Raw genomic sequence first — 16,531 nt, 5'->3', positions numbered from 1 at the left:
AAAACTGCAGTGAGAGGACAGAGAGGCTACGAGAGAGCACAGCATCCTGTCGTGTGGGAGAGAAATCCGAAGCGTACCGAAGTTTTACGAAGTTCGAAGAGTAGTTCGGGACGCAGGGGGACTTCGGCACTAAATGGATGGACACTGGGGGAGAATGCGAGAGAGCAGTCGGCACTAAGCCGGCGAGAGACCAAACACAAAAGCGAAAGCGAGGAGCCGGCATATGTAGGTGCTCGCGTGTGTCTGTGTTCGAGAGAGGGAGGTGTTTCTGCCCGTGTGGGTGCTTGGGTGTGCACGTACACCCGCGCCGATGTGTGTGTGCGTGTGTGTCGCTTTGTCGGCAATTTAAAGAGTAAATAATTGTCTGCCGCCGGCAAACATTTGGCCAAACTGCTAGTCCTCAGCCTGTGCCACTGTATTGGTATCGCCTGCCACTCGGCCTCTGTATTGGTCCCGAGTATCGGCTCTTCGTCACCAAACTCTACACAATTTAGGCGCCGGACGAACGCACTTTCAATCAGTTAACTTCATAACGTCAGCGCCGACACTACGTCATCCGGTCGAATCGAATCGTATCCCATCGAACCGAATCGCATCCGGCGGTACGCCCCCAGAAGCACAATTTGCACTTGTGTTCGTATTGCCGCGCTGCGATTTCCGTCGCGTTTTTACTTTCACGCGACCAATTCGCTCAACGTCAACAATCCGCGCGAAAACGCGTGTCTGCCAAGTGTTCTGCAACCTGTATTCAGCATGTTTTCATCGTGCCTTCCCCCCAAGAGCCGGCAACTGTGAATAAAGCGCTGAGCCATTGAATCCTGTGAGTACATGCAAATCAGCCAAGGGAAGTTAATCGAGCAATTAGAGCTGTTGTGCAGCGCTCAAAAGTATTTTTGTTTAAGTCTCCTCAGTTGAGTCTGCTGAAAGTTTGTGACAACTTCCCAACATCATAAACATTTTACGAACAATATATGAAGAAAATTATTATTTACATTAAAAAGTTATTTTTAAAAAGTTATTTGATTGGAATAACATGATTTTTCTCAACTAACATTTATATCCCAAGAATAGGTATTTTATTATTATTAAGTATTATTTGCGACAAATATAAAAATATGTTCCGACTTAAATCTGTTGAACGGTATTATCTTTACCGAAATTTCTTTAACTAGAATGTTTATTTATTTTTAATAAAAAAAAGGATCATTTTTGCTTGTTGCTCTCAAATTATATATAACTTTACAATTTTAAATAACTAAAATCAGCCGAATTGGTGAACAACAAAACCACTAGGGTCTTTTATTAAATTAAAATGAAAGATTATTTCGGTCTCTGACTTTTATAGGAATATTAAATATTGTGACGATCGCCCTTTATATACATATTAACATGAAATATAATAGTAGACACGACTTAAGAACTGAATTTTATACAATTTTCTGATTTGGATTTAGGAGTTAATTGCGTTTTTTTTTTTGTAAATCATTTAGCAATTTATTAACGAAAACAATGACGCATAAAAATCGAACTGTACAAAAATCAGCCTAGCCAAATAAGTAAAATTTGCAGTATGTCTTTTTAAATTTATATCAAAACTAACTCTTATTTACTATCTTTCTGTTTACTGTCTTTTCAAAATACATTTCAAAGCTCCAAATTTAGCAACTATTACCCGTTCTATATCCATTTTTTAAAATAACTTTAGACTAATTATATTCTTGCAAAATATGAAGTCCATTTTTTAAAGAATGGCTTTTTGTTCACTACTACAACAAGAAATCGAGTTCCTTACATTATCATAAGTCCATTTTCCATGCCTAAATGAGCCACTTTTTAAATGAGTCAACGCACTGTCGGCCAAATGCCGGCCACTTAATGCGCGCAAAATGGGGTAATAAATCAGCATTTAATGCGCCTGCATCGAAATGCGGACTCAGCCGCCGTAACGTCATCGACATCATGTGACCGCGTTTCCGAATTTCCCCGAAACTTTCGTACGTGCGTTGTGTGTCGGCCCCGAAATACAAAATACAAAATACGGATACGAAACACAGAGTGCACGGGTCATGGCCACGGCCACGGCCACGAATATGGCATTTCGGCGACTCCGGCTGCGGATACAACAACTCCGGCTCCGGCTGCAAACTCCGACTCTGCCGTGCCCGCAGTTTCACTTTCACGGGAGTTATGGGCGTTGCGGGTGCGCCTTGCACTCAGCCTCACAGTTCGTCTTTTCCAATTCGGCGGGTGCATGGCCACGGACACGGATACGGATGCGAGTGCGAGTGGGGATGGGGACACGGTTGGGGCCACCCGAACTGCCAATGACAATGTCGCACAGTGGGAGGAATATACATTTTACTGGGCCTTGAAAAAAGGTTGGAAAGGGAAGGAAACGACGAAAACTTTAAAGTTTTCTGGAAATCATTTCATGAAATGGGGAAAAAAACGGCGCATAAACATCGTAAATTGCATTGAGCATGAACATTGGAAAAATTAAAATTTATCCAAGAAATCTAACATAAAAACGGAATCTAAAAGTTTAAAAGGTACTTGTAGCGAAATCACGAATTAAATTTGTTAAGGTAGCGTGATAAATTAACTGAAATCGGAGCCATTGCATATTCTAGCTATTTCCTTTACTCTTATTTTTATGCTTAATTTTTAGGGGCTTTCAGAACTAGTATGCATTAAATTTTTGTATAACGTATATATGAAACTAATGCTTTTTTAACTGTTTTTAACAATTATAAGTTACCCCTTTGGCTTTTACGTATAAATAACATTATTATGTATACGCAAGGTTGGTAGCATGGCAGCACTGAAAAGTGCGTCTTCTAACCATTACAAAAATTACAATAATTTTATCGATGCAAAATTTTTTGTTGTTTAGAAAAATTTAATAAAATACAATTTCATTCAGAGTTGCCTTCAGTTGTCTGCCACTTGTAACACATTCTGCTACTGCCGGCTAAAGAGGGGGAATCGGTTGTTATGGAATTGGGCGGCGGATCGGAACCGAGAATGAGATTGTTGACGGTTTGACCGGCAGAGCACGGCAGGATGCGCCGACTTGCTGGCTGCTCGTTTCTGCCGATGCCACGCCGCCATAACAACCACGACGACGATGACGGTGGTGATGCAATGGAGTGCCTGCAAGCCAGGACTCCCACGCACCATCACCACAGCTCAGCCACACTCCCACTCCCACACCCACACCCAATCCCCCACACCCCCGCATGCGCATCGGAGAGTTGCACTGCCGAACACCGCTCCATAAACCATATCCCATCCCCAGCACCTCCCACATCCCAGAACCCATCTCACGGCCGCCTCTTTCCGCCGACACTCTCACTCTCCGATTCAGAAATGTGTGAGTTCTCGGGGCTTACTCGCCGCCGAGTGCAGCACAGCCGAGTGCACTGCGAGAAATATCGGTGTCTGATTTATAGTACTTATATTAACGAACCCATACCTACATTTTGATTTTGTAGGAGTAGATTCATAAGTTTTTTTGCGTATTTAGCATGTTTCTTAAAACATGTTTGGCTTATAATAATAAAATATCGATTATGTCGGGTCTTAAGAATGGTCGAAAATGTATTTTTTAGGACTTAAGAATTTTCAGTTTATTATGAAAAGAATGCGATATAGAAGTTTATAATTTCTGAACAAAATGTTTGTTTTAAGAAGTCGAGGACACAGAGGCAGGACCCTTTTTTTATATGTAGATGTTCATAAGATGCCGTTACGTTCTTTATCTTTTTTCTCTGGGTTTTCATTATATTTTATTAAAACAGCAAGAAAGAGTATAATGTATTAAAGTATTGAATCATTAAAGTTTGTAAAAAACTGTTGTAAAATTGTAGCATAGTTTTCGGATTCATAATAGGTATTTTGAACACATAAAAAACTTCAGATACCGTAGGAGGTCCGAAAACATTGAAGAACCCAGGACCCACTGCTATTTCGGCGCGGTGTAGGATTGAGTGCAGTTACCTCTGCTCCTGGAGATGGGAGAAGGCTGGCCGTGGTGTCTGTGGGTCCGGGGAAGCCGGCCTTCTGTGGTACGTAGGCCGTTTGCCGGGAGCATCGCATCGCATCGCTACGTCATCGCCATCGCCATCGTCATCGCCACCGCCACCGTGCCGGAATTCGTGTGCGTGGCCTGATTTCGTCGATTGGCCTTGTGCGGGTTTCAGTGTCAGGAGCGCAGCATCTTTGTTTTGGTTGCAATTGTTGTTGCCGGCGCTGCTCGACTTGGCCTGCATGTATGCAAATCACGCACACACCCGAAGTGCAGTCCTCGGAGTGGGACACATACTAGGTGCCACGGCCTGTGTGCGGGAGCAGGTCTTTATGTCTGGAGGACCGTGAAGTGGGCAATTGTGCGCCCTTGATGCGTTGGATGGCCAAGTAACCAGAGTTCGGAACTGGGTTGTAAGGGCGCTCAAGTTGAAAGGCTTTAATGTTTTTTTAACGCCGCTCGGGATCATTCCTATCTGTATATAGCACCTCATTTTAAGAAGCCGGACTACTTTCTATTTACTGATAATATAAGCGAATATTTCCATCGGTATGTGATGGTGCTAATAAGTTTTAGACAACTGTACGCCCCATTAGCCACGCTGATTCTGTTCGGCTTCAGAAAAAGTCAGCCCTAATGAGGTGCTCAGTGTAGCAATGGATACTCACTGGCTGGCACTGTGTGTTTTGCTAGTCGGATCAGTTTTGGCACGTAAAGGTTTTTGATTTCCATCATAATACTAGTAAAGTGAACTGCCTAACCGTCTTAGTCTTCCCTAGATAGTCACTACCAAGTTGTGGGCGTAGATTGCGAGGAGAATGAGGCGGTCAGTTGTCTGATGATCAGATGCCCCACTGGCGGCTCTTGTCCGGCGGAGAACTTCTGCTTCAATCCCAAGTGCGTTTGCCGCAAAGGACATCGGCGTCTTCGCGGTGTCTGTGTGCCGAAGCACCATTCTGTTCACCTGAACAAAGCTACTTTGGAGACGGCTCTGCTCAGCATTCCCTACAGAGAGTATTACTTTTGAACGTTCCAAAATTCTTAATTATTGGTTTGAAGATGAATACATTTTGTGCTTTAATAAATAGAATTGGGCTGATTCCACTTCCCCAGCGAGGATTTTTATTTCTATATCCATCTATCTATCCATATCTATATCTATTTTATTGAGGATTGTAAAGTTGTGATCAACACTTACGATACAATTAAAATATTCTTTAAACTGGGTTCCATATCTAGAAAATTATATATTGTATAAAATGTATTAAGCCCGAATGGCAAGTTGTAAACCTTTTCTTGCAAGACATATATTTTATGATATATTATTATACAAATATAAGATTTTTGTACAATGATTATTTCCAGGGTTTTGTATGTAGCTTAAAATATCTGTTATAGAAACGGAACCGTTCTTATCGAGATGATTACGTTTATATCTATATCTATACCTATCCAAACCACTATGTGATGTTTTGCCAATCTCTTTTCAGAATGGCGAATACTGTATATTTTCCAGACACTTTTGGAGAGCGCCAGCTGCTGGCTCTCGCTGTTTGTTCTCGGCTCGTGCTCTCCGCACCCGAGAGTAGTTAGACCAACTAAAGCGAACTGGGGGGACCGGGGGCTCGGGGCCAGGCCGGCTGAGGAGCCGAGAGCCGAGGCCTGGTGTCTCGTGGCGAGAGCCAGGTCGGAATACTACGTCGACGGGTAGTCAGTAGTGAAGCTACGCCACACGCCGCCAGGTGGCTCCGTCGTGGATGCGGCGGGTGTTGTTCGCGAGTGCATGTGCATGTGCACCTCAGACAGTGAGCGGTACGAAGGGCCCCGAGCCCCCGATCCCCCGAGCCCCCGAAGGCCCCGAATCCCCAACCGGAAACCCACACAATACATACTTTTTTTGGCCGTGTTTTTCGCCGCGGAGGAGGTGACCTCCAGAGTGGCCTGGCAATGCAATTGGCTGCACTTTTCCTTTGTGGGCCCGCCTTGCGTTTTATTGTGTCACGGGTTCGCGCGCAGATGGCAAAAATAAACGACCACGGCGTTTGCCCAAGTGAAAGTCTGTTTGTCTACCGGCGAAATTGAACCACCGCACTCCGACATAATCGCGACGAAAACTGATATATGTGTGCCCAATTAGAATCGGCACTAATTTGCTTGCTTAGTGAAAATCGATATGGCCTTTGGCGCTTGCGAGTCAGTTTGGAGCGTCCAACGCGGCGTATGCGTCATATTTAGGAGTTTCCTGTGGGTTTTCCCATCTTAGCTTCCTGTTGTGAACCGAAATATCCACGCACTGGCGGTCTGGGTCAGCCCTAACCTAATCTTAGTGTTCCGACACACTGAATCGCCATATAGAGTGGGTCGTCATCGCCGAAACCCCCACTAAAAGTGCCCCTTGATTTTTATTGCGCCTACCTCCCTGCCTCCTCTTGCTTTCTCTCTCGCTCTCGAGCTTTCTCCCCAGCGCGCAGGATTCGCGCTCTTTTTTATCGTCACCTCCACAGATGCACGGTGGGCGGTGGGTGGTTGTTTAGACAGTGTGTGTGGGCCCTGCGATTCGGCAAGTCAGCTAAAACAACAACAACTGCAGCGGCGTTTTCACTTTCCATGCGAGAGCCTTCTAAGCTAAAATTGTGCTGCAGGTTTTAACCACCGTTGGCTGGTCTATTTTCGGGAAATCCACGGATCTACCGGATTTGGTTTGTTTTCAAGCGGATAGGGATTGCATCTGCGATGTATCTTAGGAAGTAGGAAACTTTTTCTTGTTCTTCGATCTTTGTTGCTCTATCATTTAGTCCTTAAAAATATTTCAAGACAAATTATGTATTAGAAACAAGATACTTTAAAGAAAGTCTATATTCTTTTTTTAACACATTGATATTATTAATTGGTTCTTCTCTTAAGTTGAGTCCAACAGTAAGTGATCAAATCTTATAACTAAACATTAACTAACAACTCATTTTGAGTGCTTAAACAAGAGGTTTTTAAAAAGACCTTTCCTATACTGTTGAGCCTTGTCGTGTCGTATTAAAATGGTTGACTTATAGAAATCCTATTTATAATCCTATATATACAAAGAACTTTATACTTGGTTTATTAGAAAAGCTGTATATCAACCAAAATTAACCTTTTTTTTTACTGTTTCTTAACTATCAACCAACCTACGTATCATAGTTAAATCTATAATGATTAAAAACTAAAGGAATATACATCGTTTCTAGTAAATCGAATAAATACCTGGCCTATTTTGTACTGCTAACCTTTCCTTTAATCTCTCCTTGCAGTAGGCTGACTCTTAACGCACAAGATCCCGCACAACCTCCCAGGATCCCCTGAGAAACTAACGCACAATGAACTTCACCCCGTTCGGCAACACCTTCCCCGGCAACATCCCCGGCCTGCCACAGTTCACGACAAGCACGGCGCCCCTGGTCTCCACGGTGACGGCGGCGGTGACGGACGTGACGGTGACCGCCACCAACAACCCGCAGCAGCAACAGCAGCAGGAGGCCGCCGGCAGCAGCAATCGCTACCAGCAGCAGCAGCAACAGGTAGCGCACTTCGGCCAGGCCAGCATGGCAGCCGGCCAGGGAACCAGTGGCAACAAGTTCCGTGGCGGCCAGGAGGATAACATCCAGGGCGACAAGTACAATGGCCACTTGGTGGCCTCCTCCCAGCAGCAGCAGCAGCAACAGCAGCAGCAGACGCAGTATGCAACTGTTGCATACGCGAATGCAACGGCCACGAGTGCCGCAGCGGATGCCCTGCAGGCGAGCACTTCCGGCCAGCAGCAGCAGATGCAGCAGCAACAGGTCACCGCCCCGCAGGAGCTCACCCAAGACCTGTGCAACGCCATCCTCCAGCAACAAGGTGAGAAGCGATTTTTAAGAGGAAAGTTTTTCACAAACTTTGTCAAATTTAAAGACTTTCTACGGATAAATGTATAGATTTTCAAAATAGGTTAATTAGGGAATTTTTTAATTCTTTTTTTTTTATTAGAATTGAAGTCTAAAAATAAAGCTATTTAAATCGTACAACGCTGCAATGTTAATACTTACAATATTAAAATATATAATAATAATTTCCTTTGCAGTACTCCAGAATACCTCGTGGCAAACGCTGACGCCGGGAACCACCGTCGCGGACTACCTCTCGCATCTTCCAGCCAACACGCTGCCCCTGTCGCTGCACCACTTCCTCAAGTACTCCGCGGAGACGATCAAGAAGGAGAACCAGCAGAATGTGGTAAGTGGAAATAGGATAATAACTCAAACCAATTACATTTCATAAAAAATATAAAGTCTGAAATGGCCAAGAAAAGTTTTAAAAATTAAAAACAGTATAGACCTGATATTTTTAGCTTTTCTAAAAAGTAAAAATCGCAAGGAACACATTTCACTAGTAAAAGGACGAACTTTCATTAATTTAGTACGTTAATAAAAATGGGTTTAAGCTTAAAAATGTTCAGAAAATACAAGTACAACAGGAATAAAAAAAGTGTTCAGAAACATTCACATTTCATTTAATATGAACAATATTAAATAGTTTAACTAAATCTGTAAATATTTTTCAAATATTGCAAACAAAAGTTAAAAAAGTATTATAGGAGAGCTAGTATTGATTGTTGAACAAATTAGCTTCCTCTAGTACCTTTCAAAATAAAGCAAATGAGCTTTAGAAATGTTGGTTTCGGAAATATAAGTCTAGTTTAAAGAGTAGTTAAAATGTTATCTTGGGGTACATTTAGAGGTACCCACTTGGCAATATGACGGGGTAAATGTTAGGACATGTTCTTTCTGCATCGACTTATCTTGCCCCATCATTTATGCAAAACGAACGTTCGCCTTCAGGTGCTGCAGGTGCAGACGGGACCAGCCATCGGGATCAACACCCTGGGCACGACAACCATTAGTATACCTCAGCAGGAGCAGCTGACGCTGCAGCCGCAGCAGCAGGCGACGCTGCAGGTGCAGACGCAGGCGGCGGCGGTAACGGCGACAGCGACGTCCGCGACTGCGGCAAACACGACGACAGGCGGATCCGGCGGCACTTCCGGCAAGAAGAAGAAGCGCAAAAAGCGGAGCAAGGACCGGAAGCCGAAGCTGCGACCCGGCGAGATTCGCCTGGGCACGGCGCTGGACGGCAGTCCGCTGTACATGTGCCCCGAGTGCCACGTGGCCTATCCGGAGCCGGAGCTGCTGGAGGTGCACCTGGTGGGCCACAACCTGGAGAAGCGGTACGTGTGCGACATCTGCCAGGCGTCGCTGAAGCGCAAGGACCACCTCACCCGCCACAAGCAGTCGCACAACCCGGACAGACCCTACATCTGCACCGTTTGCCTGAAGGCCTTCAAGCGGAAGGAGCAGCTGAGCCTGCACTTCGTGATCCACTCGGGCGAGAAGCGCCACCAGTGCGGCGAGTGCGGCAAGGGCTTCTACCGCAAGGATCACCTGCGCAAGCACACCCGCTCCCACATCGCGCGGCGGGTCAAGGCGGAGCTGAACAGCCATGTGCGGCGGGAGAACGGAACCAGCATGCTGCAGCCCGTGGTCACGGAGGCCACCACGGCGGCCCTGCAGCACGCCAACCAACTGGCCACCGCGCAGCAGCAGTTGCAGCAGCAGCAGCAGCAACAGCAGCAGCAACAGCAACAGCAGCAACATCACATTGTGATCACCCAGCAGCAACAGACGCCGCAGCAGCAACAGCAGCAGGTTCAGACTTCGCAGCAGCAGCAACAGCAGCAAATGATAAATTAGCCAAATGATTTTTGTAAAGTCAGTTAAAGCAAAATTCAATTTAGCCTCATCTGAGCCCTCGAGGGCTCGGCTGCTCAAAAAACAACTCTCTCGGTCCACACAATTTAATTGACTCTCACAAATCGGATAATACAAACAGAAGGATGTTAGCTAATGTCTTCGGGAGTTTCCCCATGGGACCTCCCAACGTTGTACAATTTTATCGTAAGTCCGCGATGATGATGGGACCTTCCACAGTCGAAAGCACACTCACTGGGATGAAACTATTATATTTGTTCTTAGAATCTTAAAAATATGTTGAAATACTTTTATTGGGTATCCTAAGTTTTAATGTTCCGGTTACAATTAGTTGAAAACTTATATTTTTTTAACTCTTTTAAATAATGTTTAAGTCTTCGTGTACCCCTAATCCTCTAAAAATAGAACTAATAATACAGTCCTATTCCTAAGGTGATAAACCTATACAGTCCTATTCCTAAGGTGATATTTTGATCTTGCGCTACCAGAAGTTTCCATACTTAAAGTAGATAGTGCTTCGAGTTATGGAAGTTTTATTGTGTATACTTTTTAAAGACGGAAAAGTCTTTTTCGCAGAGTTTTAAATTTCTTATCAACATAAAAGTGAATATTTTTATTATTAATATAGTTCTTTACACCTTGATTGATTAAAGATAACTCGAAAATGTTCAATATAAGAAAAATGTTTGCAATATATGATGTGCTTTATAGTTATTTTTCTCTACCGCTCCAATAGATAAATACAATCTCCGAGTGGTCGGTCCCAGGCCTTTGTCCGCCCCAACATTCCATACTCTAATTTAAGACAAATGTGCAAATGAATAATAATTTTATACGCAATGTATTTTAGTGAAATGTATTTTTCTACAATTAGAATCAACGTTGTATGGTACGTACGCCTGTCCATATGTACATACACCTGTACGAAAACATGAATACTGTTCACTGGCAGCGAACTATATATTTATATACTATGTAAACAAATGCAATTTAGATTTACACTTACTTGTAGGAACGAATCTAAAATTGTGAATGTACGTATAACTTTTTGCTACACCGATAAACCAACCACAACTCATTGTAAATATGCAGTAAATTATATAATTTGATCTAAACCGAAGTATTGGGTTTGTATTCTTATAGGCCCATTTTACAAATTGTTTTCAGCGGTATAAAAGCAAAGCAAAGTCCACGCAAATATCAATCATCAAGCATCATTTTTGGGTTATTTATTCGCTTTATTTACTCATAAATTACGATTATTATGCACCATTTATTGTAGTCAATTAAATAATTAATCATTAGCATTATCCGTATTATTATCTGTATTCTGTATATGTATGCGTGTTAGTTTCGTGTTCTTTATTTATGTACGAGCACGTTTGATTTACCGTCCATTGCGTGCATACCTTACTAAGCTTAATTTTATGATGTATTACAAAGTAGGAATTAAGTTTATGGGGAAAGGAACGTGGCATGGAGGGGATATCATGGTAGAAAAGCGGACAGGCTCGGGTTGACAGCTTATCAAAAGTTGTGCTTATACACTTTTAAATTAAAAATTCTATAACGATCCTTTGAATAATTTTTAATTTTGGTTCTAATGATTACACAAACAGGCCTTATTAAAAAATATATGTTTATCGTATTTATAGGGATAGTGTTGTGAGAGTGTAAATGTGTAAAAGCGGAAGTGCGCGATTCCCATTGCACAAATTGCAAAGTTCGTTTCACGCCCACCTATCAGCATTCAAGATCGTAGATAATTTCTGCATATTGTTTGTTTTTGGTAAGTTGTGTTCTGCTTTCGTTGCGGAAAGAACTGCTAAATCACTGTACAAGGAACGCAGCGGGACTACGGTCCGCAGAGAAACTTGCGCTTTTGGTCCTCCATGTAGTCGCGTGTGGACATTTGGATGGCCTGCTGCAGCATTTCGCTCTCGTTGACTCCTGCCGAAAGTAAAAATGTGTTTTTTTTATAAATATGTATATGAAACAAGAAAGGAAAAACGGTGAGCTTGATTTCTAACTCACCCTCGTCTGCGTAGGATGCCTCGAGCAACTCCTGGTAGAAGCTGGAGTAGCTCTTATCCGTGGGCGACTTGACGTCCACGCTTTTCTGTGGCGAATGCGACTGCTTCGAGGTGCAGGGACGCTGCTCAGCTTCCGGTGTATTAGCACGAGCCACAGACGGCGCAGTATCACGCTTCGGACTCTTCCTTAGCGGGGCCTCCAAAGCCTCGGCACTGCAAGGTAGGAAGGAACGTAAAACCTCAGAAAGCTCGACCAGAAGTCGTTACGAACACCAACCTCTTGCTCGCCAACGGAGCCTCGCGAGTTTCGTGGCGACGCTTCTTTCTAAGAGCAGTGGTGCGCCGCTGTGACTTAGCTCCCTTGCCGGAACGCTGGCCAGATGCTGTGCTCGGCGATGAGTTACCACCGCAGTGTCCCACGGAGCTGGTGCTACTCATGTCCGTGGCATCGCTGTCGTAGCCAGCTAGCTCGTTTACCTCCGGCGGCAGCTTGTGGCTAAACTGGCCAAGAGTTTTCGGCGACAGGGAAAACGGGGGGGCTGTTGCATCGCCACCACTGCCACTGGCCAGAGACACAGCCGGATTGCTGCTGCTGCCGGTGCCCCCGCAGACAGAGTACTTCGAGGGCGAGGCATCCGAATCGGTGAGCGCCTCCGCCGAGGTAACCGTTGAGGATGTGGCCGAACCTGCGGCCGTGTTGCTGCTACGAGAGCGTTGCATATTATCGCGGCACCACTGCAGGTAGGACTCGCGAGCAATTTGCTCCTCGATGGCCTCGTTAGTGGCCTCCCAGTCTGTTGTCTTAAGCTTGTCCTCGAACATGGTCTGCAAGTCTCGAGTGTCAATAGGAAATGGGCGTGAATATGCCTTTTTAAATACCTGTTCGATCTCCAACTGCTCGCTGAGACGCACTGCCTCTTTGGTTTGGATCTCGGGCTTGTAACCAGCCAAGCCCAGGCCCACGCCAACGGTGGCGTTGTAGGGATCTAAGATAGCATTGTAGTGTGATCCGCGCTGATAGGACAAACGCAACGGGGGGTAGCCTGCCTGCGACTGTTCGGAGTTAAAGATATTGATAGGATCTGCAATCGGAAACACATATATTACAATACTGTTCGTGATAAAATGAATGCTACTTTTAAATTACCCGTTATTAATACAAGTGAACCAATTGATTACTTACTTGACTGATAGCAGTACACTTCAACAGTGCGACTATAGATCTCGGATATGGCCTGGATCTCTATGTGGTTGCCATGAGCGTCACGAGCTCGCTTGCGCTGTATGTAGCTGTTGATGTCCTCGGTGACAAACTGACCGAAATACTCGCGGTTTTCGTGCTGTATTTAAAAGCAATACTGTTAAGACACATCTTAAGTTACCACAGAACTACGCATTACAATATAATCCATGGTGTGTTGGCGGATCACGTCGTGCATCTCCTCGTCGCCGTATATCTGCAGCGAGATGGAGCGAAAGAGGCAGGCGCCGTCCTCCTCGACAGGCTTCAGTTCGTATCCGCGTTGTTCCATGCACTTGGCGAACTCCACATCGCGACGCTGCCACTCCTCCACCGGAATCAAGCGCTCCTTGGGCTGAAGATGCTCGTCACCACTGTTGTAGCCGGAGAAGGTCTCCTCTACTGACTTCAGCAGGTTGGCAGCCGCCGCAGCCGGCGTCATCTGGACCTGAGCGTTGGGTACTGTGGCGCATCCAAGTCCCAGATGTTCGGGTGAATTCCTGCCCACCGCCGCAGGACTGTTACTGCCAGAAGTGGAAGCCGACGGCGGACTGCTGCACTTGCTGCCAGATACGCCGGGTGCTCCGCTTCCCGCCACCGCCGTCGGATGGTTTAGTTTTTCACGCTCCAGACGATCTCGCTTGTAGTGGTGGGCATGGGTTTCGTGGTGCTCGCGACGTTTCGAACGTGTGCTAGTTGAAAGGGGAAATCCGTCAATATTAAATTCCAAATAAATTGTTATAAAATTTAGGATTTTTACAAATGGAATGACAACTCATGATTTGCATAGTAGATTTTCAAATTCAGCCTTTTAATCGCAGTGTGATGAGCTTTTAGCTTTGACAACATTAAATATATTGTTATTGTTTTCATCTATATGTTAAGACGGTATTGTATCCTGTCCAAAACTAATACAGCATTATTAAGATATTATAAAATTGGACCTCTATGCAACTAATTGTTTTGCGAGAGGAGTAAAATCTTATAAACAAAAAAAGCTCATGTAACATTTTAAACTCTTTTTAATCTGATTGTAGGCAGTAGCTTCTTCTCAAGACTTTTTAAGCATTAACCGTTTACATACGTATATATGAGAATAGAGTAGTAGCTACTTCTCGAACTTTTTAAGCATTAACCGATTACATACGTATATATGAGAATAAAACAAATTCTAGCGTTACAAAGTAATTAGAAGAAAATGCAGTTAAACTCTGTAGAGCAGTCACGCACCATAAACGAGCAAGTCACGCTCGTATTGTAAGTTCTCTAGATGGAACCCTTTCTATCTCTTGTAAATTTTTTTGTACAAGACATGAAGCAGGAACGTTAGGGGAGTCCCCGTTCTTTCTGCCCTAAAGCAAGTAACCCAATTAAATGCAGCTGCTACAGGGCCTAGAGCCCCACTCCAGGATATCCAGTGGGCCCGCCGCTACCATAACTCACCTCTTGTGGGGGCTGCAGCGATGGGTGCGTGCCAGCTCGTCGTAGACTTCGCCACGCCTCTGGGGACTCTAAAAAAGGGCGGAAAGGAGGAGCAAGTTAATAGGCAGGTGGCAATTTAGAGCTGTTCCCCACTCACCTGACCATGTCCATCGATGACGACGTTGCGGTGGTTGTGGGTGTGTGTGTGGGCATGGTTGTGGGTCTGGCTGACCACCGACTGCTCCACCACAACCACCTGGGCTTCCTTGTTATCCGCGTCCACATTGCCAGCCACGCGCTTCGCACTCGGTGGTGCGCTCACTGGCTTGATTGTCATGGCGGGGCGCTGCTATTTGTGTGCCCCACACTGTGCTCTCTCCTTTGTTGCTGCTTATCGGGTGGACTTAACACTTTCCTTGTACCGAAAAGTGTGCGTCATAGGCGACACCTCTGGGTTTCGATTCGCGTTCCCCACAACTCAGGGAAAACTGTGTGTTCTTTGTACGAGATGTCGTCGCAGAAAATGCGACTTCAGTGGTTCCTTTCACCCACTGAATACGGAGTTTCTCTTTTTCCGGACAGAGAAAACGGTGCGGACTTCTCGTATGCTATCTGTGTTTTTTAATTTTGCGATCTTGATTGTGGCATCGAATCACAAAGCTGCTGGGTTAAAAAAATAAAAATGACAATTTCCAGATTTTCATCTGTTTGTGCAAGTGTGTGTGTGTGTTCGAAGTGTTTGCTATTGCTCACTATTAGTTGTGTTTGCTCAAAGTTCGGCGATAAAGGACGTTCACTTCTGGTCACTGTGCTTACACTTTTTACAGGGAAGTTGTCAGTTTTTGATAACCTTTTTCGGGGGTTTTATGTTGTTGATAATCCTGTAATTCGATTTTTTTTATTTTGTGCACGTTGTCCAGTGTGACCGCGGCTTTCGGCCGTCAAAATATGCCCTTGGTCGAATATGGTACTAGAAACATGGTATTTAAATACCTCACTTACACCGTTTGTTGTAAAAATACTGCTTAACCGCGAAATTTAAAAAGCTACGATACTACTAATCTACTAATAATTTGTTAATAAAAATAAAAATTGGCAAGAACCAAGTATTACTCACTTTGTTTTATTTTTATCCACCGCCATTTAAACAAACAACATACATGCATATGCTTTTAATTGTTTTAACTTATGATTTAGTGACAAACCTTACTTTTGTACCTAGATTTAACTTTTTTTTTTAAATAATGGAAGCAATTTAGTATTTTTTTTTTAAGTAAACATTTTGTTTTTAATTCGATATGTTATAGAAAACTTTAGATTCAATCATAGTAATTTTTTTTTGATTCTTACATCTTTTTTGAGCTTATGTTTAATACATTTGTATAAAATCGATTATTTCTAGTTTATATTACCTTTTGTAGTTGATAAGCTTAGATTTGGCGTAATAGGCAGTTGAGGGCTTTTTAAATCATAAAAATACAAACACGAAATCTCTTTGACGAGTTCAAAGTCAATATTCGTTTTCGGTTTCTATCACGCAGGTTGCCGACTCTTTGCAATTAGAAACTAAACTAAAACACATGTGCAAATATTTAGCTAAGTATAACAACAGTGGTTTCTTTTTTGGAAAGGTATAAAACACCAAAACTCGCAAATAAAATTTTAGTCTGCAGTCTAAACATGAAGACCCACGATTTATTTTTTATTTTTTCGGTGGTTTTAGTGGCCATATCTTGTGCCAACGCCGCAACTACTGAAGCTACAGCAACCACCGAAGCACCCGAATCTACAACAGAATATCCGACAGCTCCACAATGGTCATGGGCGGAATTCATTAAGTTCTTTAACGGCAGCAGCAGTGGAAACAAGTTTTACTTTTTCTTTTAGAAACTAAAATTGATTTTGTTCAACTTTTCAATTTTTTATGTCATTTTTTAAATAAACCGAAATATAAAAAAGCATTACCCGAGAATACTGTATGTAACTTTTCCACTTATTTTCCACTTTTTCAATCATAATTGATAAACCATAA

General features: G+C 43.7%; 5 protein-coding genes across 12 annotated transcripts; 3 read left to right on the top strand and 2 right to left on the bottom strand.

Annotated features, from left to right (window-relative positions):
• Positions 1-636: 636 nt before the first annotated feature.
• Positions 637-10,919, top strand: LOC108030621 (vascular endothelial zinc finger 1). Of its 3 annotated transcripts, none has more exons than XM_050886840.1 (4): positions 637-820; positions 7,312-7,897; positions 8,121-8,272; positions 8,878-10,919. In XM_050886840.1, the coding sequence occupies exons 2-4, from the start codon at positions 7,378-7,380 to the stop codon at positions 9,784-9,786; spliced, it is 1,581 nt and encodes a 526-aa protein (XP_050742797.1). In that variant the 5' UTR covers positions 637-820; positions 7,312-7,377; the 3' UTR covers positions 9,787-10,919. The 3 variants fall into 3 exon arrangements, with proteins under 3 accessions (XP_050742797.1, XP_050742798.1, XP_016959112.3); XM_050886841.1 differs by lacking the exon at positions 637-820 and adding an exon at positions 5,789-5,839; XM_017103623.3 differs by lacking the exon at positions 637-820 and having other exon boundaries at positions 7,202-7,897.
• LOC108030536 (uncharacterized) lies at positions 3,895-4,527 on the bottom strand. The gene has a single exon (XM_017103429.3). It carries the CDS (start codon positions 4,269-4,271, stop codon positions 3,996-3,998), a length of 276 nt encoding a protein of 91 aa, XP_016958918.2. The 5' UTR covers positions 4,272-4,527; the 3' UTR covers positions 3,895-3,995.
• Positions 4,667-5,275, top strand: LOC108030541 (uncharacterized). Its single transcript, XM_017103433.3, has 2 exons — positions 4,667-4,744; positions 4,807-5,275. The coding sequence occupies exons 1-2, from the start codon at positions 4,684-4,686 to the stop codon at positions 5,052-5,054; spliced, it is 309 nt and encodes a 102-aa protein (XP_016958922.2). The 5' UTR covers positions 4,667-4,683; the 3' UTR covers positions 5,055-5,275.
• Positions 10,920-11,376: 457 nt separating the features above from the next.
• LOC108030620 (OTU domain-containing protein 5-B) lies at positions 11,377-15,439 on the bottom strand. 6 transcript variants are annotated; one of them, XM_050886838.1, is made up of 9 exons: positions 15,316-15,439; positions 14,657-15,162; positions 14,521-14,588; positions 13,238-13,769; positions 13,021-13,177; positions 12,717-12,919; positions 12,115-12,662; positions 11,839-12,050; positions 11,377-11,754 (listed from the first exon to the last, which is right to left on the bottom strand). In XM_050886838.1, exons 2-9 carry the CDS (start codon positions 14,834-14,836, stop codon positions 11,660-11,662), a joined length of 1,995 nt encoding a protein of 664 aa, XP_050742795.1. In that variant the 5' UTR covers positions 14,837-15,162; positions 15,316-15,439; the 3' UTR covers positions 11,377-11,659. The 6 variants fall into 6 exon arrangements, with proteins under 6 accessions (XP_050742795.1, XP_050742794.1, XP_050742793.1 ...); XM_050886837.1 differs by having other exon boundaries at positions 14,657-15,159; positions 15,316-15,438; XM_050886836.1 differs by having other exon boundaries at positions 15,253-15,432.
• A 740-nt stretch (positions 15,440-16,179) lies between these two features.
• Positions 16,180-16,449, top strand: LOC108030552 (uncharacterized). The gene has a single exon (XM_017103445.2). The coding sequence runs from the start codon at positions 16,180-16,182 to the stop codon at positions 16,384-16,386; it is 207 nt and encodes a 68-aa protein (XP_016958934.2). The 3' UTR covers positions 16,387-16,449.
• Positions 16,450-16,531: the final 82 nt, after the last annotated feature.

Source organism: Drosophila biarmipes, chromosome 3L, assembly GCF_025231255.1.
Source record: "Drosophila biarmipes strain raj3 chromosome 3L, RU_DBia_V1.1, whole genome shotgun sequence".
Taxonomy (NCBI): Eukaryota; Metazoa; Arthropoda; class Insecta; order Diptera; family Drosophilidae; genus Drosophila; species Drosophila biarmipes.
Note: the sequence above shows the minus strand (reverse complement) of the source record. Positions and strands in the feature narration are given on the sequence as shown.

Bases quoted from the DNA above. Each gene is read 5' to 3' on its own strand.
- LOC108030536 (XM_017103429.3), bottom strand. From the start codon at position 4,271: ATGCAGGCCAAGTCGAGCAGCGCCGGCAACAACAATTGCAACCAAAAC.
- LOC108030541 (XM_017103433.3), top strand. From the start codon at position 4,684: ATGGATACTCACTGGCTGGCACTGTGTGTTTTGCTAGTCGGATCAGTT. The intron at 4,745-4,806 runs GTTTTTGATTTC...AGTCTTCCCTAG, and splicing joins ATCAGTTTTGGCACGTAAAG to ATAGTCACTACCAAGTTGTG.
- LOC108030621 (XM_050886840.1), top strand. From the start codon at position 7,378: ATGAACTTCACCCCGTTCGGCAACACCTTCCCCGGCAACATCCCCGGC. The intron at 7,898-8,120 runs GTGAGAAGCGAT...TTTCCTTTGCAG, and splicing joins CGCCATCCTCCAGCAACAAG to TACTCCAGAATACCTCGTGG. The intron at 8,273-8,877 runs GTAAGTGGAAAT...GTTCGCCTTCAG, and splicing joins AGGAGAACCAGCAGAATGTG to GTGCTGCAGGTGCAGACGGG.
- LOC108030620 (XM_050886838.1), bottom strand. From the start codon at position 14,836: ATGACAATCAAGCCAGTGAGCGCACCACCGAGTGCGAAGCGCGTGGCT. The intron at 12,920-13,020 runs GTAAGTAATCAA...TTCCGATTGCAG, and splicing joins AGTGTACTGCTATCAGTCAA to ATCCTATCAATATCTTTAAC. The intron at 12,663-12,716 runs GTATTTAAAAAG...CGAGACTTGCAG, and splicing joins AGCAGTTGGAGATCGAACAG to ACCATGTTCGAGGACAAGCT.
- LOC108030552 (XM_017103445.2), top strand. From the start codon at position 16,180: ATGAAGACCCACGATTTATTTTTTATTTTTTCGGTGGTTTTAGTGGCC.